We start from the raw sequence: 7,853 nt of genomic DNA, 5'->3' as shown, positions 1-7,853 counted from the left end.
ACAAAAATTAAATAAGCTGATTAAAGGGATGAATTATACAAATTACTCCTAACGAGTTAAAAAGATCAAATCAAACAGATATTCAATGGAACTGAGTATTAATCATGTTATTTGGATTTTATTCAAAAAAACATTTTTTTTTAAATGAACTTTACCTGTGGACATTGGCTGTGCCTTAGAATGACAGAAGGGTAAGTTACCCTGACCTAGAATGATTACTTTGTATAAGCTGTCGAATCAGAAATGGTATACAGTACATTAAATCTAGTTAATAATCTACTTAATCAGCATATTTCATACAATAAAAAGACAGGGTTTTGGTGGATTCATTACAAACCACCAGCCATGAGAGCTGTAGTGCTTGCCTTGACTTTGGCCCTTGTGGGTAAGTCATTTTTTTGATAATTTAAATTTCACAATAAAAATAAAAACATGCTGCAGTTTTTATCAATGCACAGTATGAATTTATAGTATAACATTTCCTTTTCCCTGTATTCATTTAGCGAGTCACCAGACTAATCTCGGTAAGTGTTGTTTTTTTTTCTTCAAGAATGCATTAAAATATTAAGGAATATTTTAGAATTAATATTTTTGAAAATTTAACTGTAAAATTTTATCAGATCCAGAGTTTGCTGCGGGTAAGACCTTTGTTTACAAGTATGAGGGTTTTCTTTTGAGTGGACTGCCTCAAGAAGGTCTGGCCAAGGCTGGTGTCAAAGTCAGCTGCAAGGTTCTCATCAGTTCTGTAGCCCAGAATACTTTCCTCCTGAAGGTAAACCTTTTTTTCCTCACATGGATGATGTTGCTATAGCAGACAAACACAATTTGTAAATCAAAGTAAATATTGCAATTTTGCCATTCCTACCCACAGCTCCAGGATCCTCAACTCTTTGAGTACACTGGCATCTGGCCCAAGGATAATTTTACTCCTGCTCCAAAGCTCACCTCAGCACTGAATGCTCAACTTGTAACACCCATCAAATTTGAGTATGCTAATGGTGTTGTAGGTAAGATATTTGCCCCTTCTAGAGTCTCTGCCACTGTCATGAATCTGCACAGAGGTATCCTCAATATCCTTCAGCTCAACCTTAAGAACACACAGAATGTATACGAGCTGCATGAGGTAAGAACCTAATGATGAGTGATATTTACTATTAGTGGTATTAAGATTATACTTTGAACTTATATCTTAGCTGAACTTATTTCATTCTCAAAGGCTGGACCTCAAGGAGTCTGCAAGACCCACTACATGATCAGTGAGGATGAAAAGACCCATCAGATTGCTGTGAGAAAGTCCAAAGACCTGAACAACTGCCATGAAAGAGTCATTAAGGATATTGGGTTGTCTTACACTGAAACCTGTGTTGAGTGCCAGCAGGTAATTTCTATAGCTAAGCTGTCAATGAGTTCTGTATTTGCAAGTGCATGCTCTAAAGCAAGAATTACACTTAATCAATTCATTATTTTCTCAACACAGAGGCTCAAGAGTCTGACTGGTACGGCAACATTCAGCTACATCATGAAGCCCACTGAAAAAGGTGCCCTGGTTTCTGAAGCCGTAGTTGAAGAGGTCCATCAGTTCTCACTCTTTGATACAGAAACTGGAGCAGCTCAAATGAAAGCCAAGTATGATCTACTCCCTTACTGTATATATTCCTGCCATGTCACAATGTTTTTGAATATATTTTAAAACATATGTTTTAATAAGGACATTTAAATAAAATTTTAGGCAAATGTTGAATTTACTGGAAGTGCAGAATGCCCCAACTGCTGCCGCTGCAGGTGAATACTTGGCCCGTGGATCCCTGCAGTATGAATTTGCTACAGAGATTCTTCAAACTCCAATTCAACTTCTGAAGATCAATAATGCCCAGGCTCAAGTATAATTATCATGACATTATATTTTAACTAATTATTTCATTTTTCTGTATTTATTTGGAAAAAATCTAGACATTACTTAAAAGAATTTACAATGTTGACTTATCAAAATATCAATCACTTTTTTATTTCATCACAGATTACAGAGGTCTTGCAGCATCTGGTTGAAAATAACGCGGCTACTGTTCATAAGGACGCTCCACTGAAATTTGTCCAGCTTGTGCAGCTCATGCGTGTAGCTACCAGGGAAAATATTGAAGCCATCTGGGGTCAATGCAAGAACAAACCTACTCATAGGTGAACTATAACTGAAAAATATAACAAATAATATAGTTGAATATAATCAGGAAACTAAAGTTTAGTTAATGTGTTTATTTTATTTTTATACTTACTGTGGCAGACGATGGATTTTGGATGCACTTCCTGTTGTGGGAACAACAGCAGCTCTGAGACTCATCAAGGAGAAGTTTCAAGCTAATGAGCTTACTGTCCCTGAACTCACTCAGGCCCTTTTGGTTGCTTTGCACATGGTCACTGCTAATCAAGATTCCATCCAACTCACTGCTGTTAGTAAAAATCTTTCATTTTCTGTATTTAAATCTCAGTAGAACCTTGTATAAATATAATAAATATTTCAACCTTTTTCTTTGTCAAACAGAATCTTGCTTTGGACCCCAAAGTCAAGACTATTCCAGTGCTGCGTGATATGATCATGCTTGGCTATGGATCCATGGTTGCCAGATACTGTGATGAACAGCCTGCATGTTCTCCTGATCTTATGAGAGTAAGGCTTTTTTTCTTGCTTATGATAAAACCTCTTCTGGGTTCCATTTGAACAAGTATAAATAAGTTTACAAATGCTGGATATTTGCTCATATCATCAGTGTAAATAATGAGTGAATACTAATATTTTGCCTTAAACTGTCATTATTAGCCTATCCATGAAAGTGCAGCTCAAGCTATTTCCAAGGCTGATGCTCCTGAAATCACACTGGCTCTTAAAGTTCTAGGCAATGCTGGCCACCCTGCCAGCCTTAAAACCATCATGAAACTCCTGCCTGGATTTGGAAGTGCTGCTGCAAACATTCCTATGAATGTACAGATTGATGCCATCCTGGCTCTTAGGAATATTGCCAAGAAGGAACCAAAATTGGTTAGTATGGATGATAACTGAAAAAGTTTAGTATGGATGATGACTTATAGCTTTCTACAGGATCCTATTACAGGAGCTTAATCATTCTATTTCTTTTTTCAGGTTCAGCCAGTAGCATTGCAACTTTTCATGGATAAGACACTTCATCCTGAACTGCGCATGGTGTCCTGTATTGTGCTGTTTGAGACCAAGCCATCAGTAGCCCTTATGGCCACTCTTGCAGGAGCTTTGGAGAGGGAGACCAACATGCATGTTGTCAGTTTTGCTTATTCTCACATAAAGTCTCTAACCAGAAGCATGGCCCCTGATTATATGCATGTGTAAGAAAATATTTTCATTGTTGATGTGTGAGAACACATTTTATACATAGCACTGTTACTTCACTGCTATAGACCTAGAAGACAAGTGATCATGTTTCTGTTATTGCAGAGCTGCTGCAGCAAATGTTGCCATTAGAATGCTGAGCCCCAAACTGGACAGACTGAGCTATTATTTTAGCAGAGCCACTCATTTTGACATCTACATCTGTATGTTTCAATATGTTGTATTATTACATTTGTGTATTTATGGAAAAATGTTAGTTTTGTCATTATAATTGTTTGTATATTTTTTAAACAGCTCCTCTTATGGTTGGTGCTGCTGGTAGTGCTTATTGGATCAATGATGCTTCCACCATCTTACCCAGAGCTATAGTGACTAAAGCACGAGCCTACCTGGCTGGAGCTGCTGCTGATGTTATTGAGGTTGGCTTGAGAACTGAAGGACTCCAGGAAGCTCTGCTGAAAACCCCTGCTGCAGATCAAAATGCTGATCGGGCCACTAAAATTCAGCGCACCATTAAGGCTGTAAGCTATGTTTATCAGGGCATTTATTTCAAACTTGCAATACATAATGTGTAATATATGCCCTTCTTCTGTTTGTACCGCAAGCTGATGGACTGGAAGTCTTTGTCAACCAAACAACCACTGGCTTCCATCTTTGTCAGAGTTTTCGGACAGGAAATTGCTTTTGCCAACTTTGACAAAAACATAATGGACAAAATCATTGACCAAGCAGCACAAGTATTTGCATAATTTTAATTATTAATTTACTTTAAACAACTATCCTAGTTTTTAAATATAACAATGTTTGTAATAAACATGACATCCTTAGATTGCTACTGGACGTCAAGCTCGTGAACTGATAAAGGAGACTGTTAAAGCATTGCAGAAAGGCATTGCCTACCAGTATGCCAAGCCCCTTATGGCAGCTGAGATGCGCCGCATTCTGCCCAGTTCTCTCGGTGTGCCAGTGGAGTTTTCTCATTACACCGCTGCCGTTGCAACAGCATCTCTAAATGGTATGATTTTCTTCATAATAGTGAAATACTTGGGCAAAGCCTGCAAATCAAGTCATGTACCTGAGGAAGATTATTTCTGGCATTATTTTAGTTCAGGCAACGATGACACCTCCTTTATCTGAGCATCCGGAGACTATCACTCTTGATCAGTTGATGAAGACTGATATACAGTTGCAAGCTGAAGTCAGGCCAAGGTATATCTTCACAAAGCTACTTAACAGCCTGAATTAAATGGTATAATATGCTAGGGAAAATACACAGACCTTTTATCCTCTTCTGCTTTCAGCATTGCTCTCCAGACATTTGCTGTGATGGGAGTGAACACTGCCTTGATTCAGGCTGCTGTTATGGCCAGAGGAAAGATACACACTGTTGTTCCAGGAAAACTGGCTATAAGAGCTGATCTTCCAAAAGGCAATGTAAAGCTGGAGATTCTACCTGCTGCTGCTGTTCCAGATCATATTGTTGATGTCAGGTGAGATAAAGACGAGATAATATTTTTACCTTTAAAAAATTTTGAATACCTGAGAAAGCTGATAAGTTGACTAAGAAGCAAAAAAGAGTAAGCTCACTCAATTTCGTTTCCTCAGCTTTGAAACGGTTGCCGTGTCCAGAAACATTGAGAACCTTCCCAATGAGAGAGTAGTATCTCTGGCACCTCCAGTGCCCGCTGATGCTGCACAGAGGTACAAATATGCTTCAGTTCACAAGTCCCTGTGTAGTGTTTTTCCCTATGCTAACATCAAAGGATGTATCGAGGTTTCTTCCCAGAATGCTGGATTTATGGGGTCAAATCCTCTGTACAGTATTGTTGGGCAACATTCAGCTCGAATTTTAGTGGCAAGAGGTAATTATAGAATTTAAAGAATTGACAAGAAGTTCAAATAAGATTTAACAAGCCAAGTTCAAATAAGATTTAACATGTTATGTGTTTTAAAATGAAAGAGTAACATAAAATAAATAATGTGTGTGCCTCAGATGCTGGTCCTGCACTACAAAGACTTGAGTTTGAGGTACAAGTTGGACCTAAGGCAGCTGAAAAGGTTCGGAAAGTAGTCAGTGCTGGTAATGATGCTCATTCTAAAGAAAGCAACATCCTTTTGAAACTGAGGAAAATTCTGGAGGGTGGACTGAGGCATAAAAACTCCAGCTCTAGCAGCTCCTCATCCTCTGTAAGCAACAGCAAGAGTGGCAGCAGCAGCAAGAGTGGCAGCAGCAGCAAGAGTGGCAGCAGCAGCAGAAGTGGCAGCAAAAGCAGGAGTAGCAGCAAAAGCAAGAGTGGCAGCAACAGTAGGAGTAGCAGCAGCAGTGGCAGCAGCTCTTCCAGGGCTCGAGTGACAGTAAGACCACATTGTATCCCTGCTGTTACATAGGGCACCTGATACTTGATCCACCTTATAATACATTGTATTCAGTGAACTGAAAAGTCATATCCATCTGTAATTGCTGCTGCAATGGCCAAATGTCTTATTTAATATTCTTATTCTTCCTAGAATATTAACTTATATGATCGGTTCAGGAAGTTCCATAAGAATCAGGTAATTCGCAAAGAATGTCTTTAATTATTTATTATATTTTTTGAAAAGAAATATTCATGTTTCTTCATTTCTTTTAGTACCTGAAGTCACAGGGTAGGTCAAATGCCAACAGTTCATCTAGCATGGAGGCCATGCGGAGACAGGTAAAATGACATATGAGACAGACATCTCAATAGACACCCAAAAATTAGTGTTGCTGTGAAAAAATGACCATGTTTATAATTTCAGGCTAACCTACTTGGAGACAAAGTTCCACCTGCTTTTGCTATCATTGCTCGTGCTGTTAGAGCTGACCACAAACTGGGATTCCAGATTGCTGGTTACTTGGACAAGTCTACTCCAAGAGTACAGTTTGTGTTTGCCTCTATTTCTGCAAGTGACAAATGGAAGATATGTGCTGATGCTATACTTCCAAGCAAGCATAAAATCGCTGTAAGTTGCTATTGAAACTTTTAAAGAGAAACTTTCAAGCTCTTTCTTTATATATAATTAAATGGGGAACTGTTTGTACTGAGCATGGACTCTTTTAGGCCAGGTTTGCTATTGGTGAGCAGTGCCAGGAATATTCTGTAACTGTTAAGGCTGAAACTGGCCTGCATGAGTCACATCCTTCGGCTCGTTTTGAATTTGAGTGGAACAGAGTACCAGGAATCCTAACTATCGCTCTGCCCTCTTATAAGAGGTACTGTGTCAAAAATAATATAAAAGTGGCACATCTAGTGCATTCTGGCAAAAGTAATTTTACAGTCAAACTCTCTCTCTCTCTCTCTCTGTTTTTTCCCCATTTTATTTAAAAGGGTAAGGGAGTACATCTCAATAGTAGCTCCCCTGGCTGGAGTGGATGCTGATAGAGCCAAAAATAATGAGAGAGGGATCAGCCTTATTGTTGCACTACCCACTCAAAAGTCTCTCAACATTCTCCTGAGGATTCCAGAGGTGAGAAGGATTGTTGTGTCTTTGAATTGATTAATACTTATACATACATTTTTAACATTTGAATCTGGTATGTCCTTTCAGATGACACTGTCAAAGCGAAATCTGTGTCTTTCTGATGCCCTGCCCATTGAACAGGATGGAACCATTCCAGCTCTCAAGAATGTGGACATTCGGGCCATTGTTCAGACCTGGCTAAATAATATCCCAAAAAATTAATGTACTTAAAATATACATATGCAAACATGTAAATTAATTAAATGAAATAAACAGCATACAAAAAGCAACATTTATGCTCAGTTTTGTACATTTAGTAACTAATAATTTTTTTAATTGTTAAAGCTGTTTTCTTTAAATAAAATAAAGATAGGTGGATAGGTAGGTTAGTAGGTTGCTGGGTTGAGATCTATGAAAAATAACTAACTTAGTGATTTCAGTTGTCCCTAGTGCTCCTTGTATATTAACCAATAAAAAAAATGTATGCTCATCTATTTAAAAGCAAAAATCAGCAAAAAAGAAAGCCCCACAGCAGTAAATGCATGCAAGAGAAAACAAAAAATATATAGTTCCAAAAGAGATTTACAGATTGATGCGTAAAACAGAAAAAACAAAAAATTCATTAAAATTCTTTAATCTCATTTGTCCTGAGGTCATTTTTACCACAGGCAATAATTAAAGGAGTCTGAAACATTATCACTGTATTGTACATGGAAAAGTGAGGAATGATGAGAACCAGCGTGATGATGAGAGCACTCAATGAACTAAAAGTTAAAAACAGCAATATCAGAAGTATTTACCTTTATATTTGAGTTCTATGGCAGGGAATCTATTTAAAAATTGACAACATTTAATTAATTAAAGGGGTCATATAGGCCTACATGCACTTTTTTAAGCTGTTTGGACTGAACTGTGTGTTAGGAGAGTACGTACACAACCACTCTACGATGATAAAGAGCCGCCCAGTGGTTTTCTTTTCATTTATTACAATAACATGCCCCTTCTGAAATCAGGC

The 7,853-nt window shown here is 38.0% G+C and overlaps 1 protein-coding gene across 1 annotated transcript; it reads left to right on the top strand.

The window, feature by feature from the left end:
• Positions 1-309: 309 nt before the first annotated feature.
• Positions 310-7,128, top strand: LOC128543002 (vitellogenin-like). The gene is made up of 26 exons (XM_053513266.1): positions 310-385; positions 504-524; positions 621-772; positions 872-1,123; positions 1,217-1,378; positions 1,478-1,626; positions 1,730-1,880; positions 2,018-2,175; positions 2,279-2,444; positions 2,537-2,662; positions 2,813-3,031; positions 3,134-3,351; positions 3,461-3,558; positions 3,650-3,876; positions 3,961-4,092; positions 4,184-4,370; positions 4,462-4,564; positions 4,657-4,845; positions 4,961-5,217; positions 5,349-5,710; positions 5,864-5,908; positions 5,986-6,051; positions 6,137-6,340; positions 6,439-6,590; positions 6,706-6,844; positions 6,926-7,128. The coding sequence occupies exons 1-26, from the start codon at positions 346-348 to the stop codon at positions 7,058-7,060; spliced, it is 4,110 nt and encodes a 1,369-aa protein (XP_053369241.1). The 5' UTR covers positions 310-345; the 3' UTR covers positions 7,061-7,128.
• The last annotated feature ends 725 nt before the right edge of the window (positions 7,129-7,853 follow it).

This window comes from Clarias gariepinus, chromosome 15 (genome assembly GCF_024256425.1).
Source record: "Clarias gariepinus isolate MV-2021 ecotype Netherlands chromosome 15, CGAR_prim_01v2, whole genome shotgun sequence".
Taxonomy (NCBI): domain Eukaryota; kingdom Metazoa; phylum Chordata; class Actinopteri; order Siluriformes; family Clariidae; genus Clarias; species Clarias gariepinus.
The sequence above is the reverse complement of the archived record's forward strand: the minus strand, read 5'-3'. Positions and strand labels throughout refer to the sequence as shown.

What these genes read in the sequence shown, in the direction of transcription:
- LOC128543002 (XM_053513266.1), top strand. Translation starts at nt 346, where the DNA reads ATGAGAGCTGTAGTGCTTGCCTTGACTTTGGCCCTTGTGG. An exon ending in GCAGCTCAAATGAAAGCCAA is followed by an intron (nt 1,627 to 1,729) that starts GTATGATCTACT and finishes ATAAAATTTTAG; the next exon opens with GCAAATGTTGAATTTACTGG. An exon ending in CTTCCAGGGCTCGAGTGACA is followed by an intron (nt 5,711 to 5,863) that starts GTAAGACCACAT and finishes TATTCTTCCTAG; the next exon opens with AATATTAACTTATATGATCG.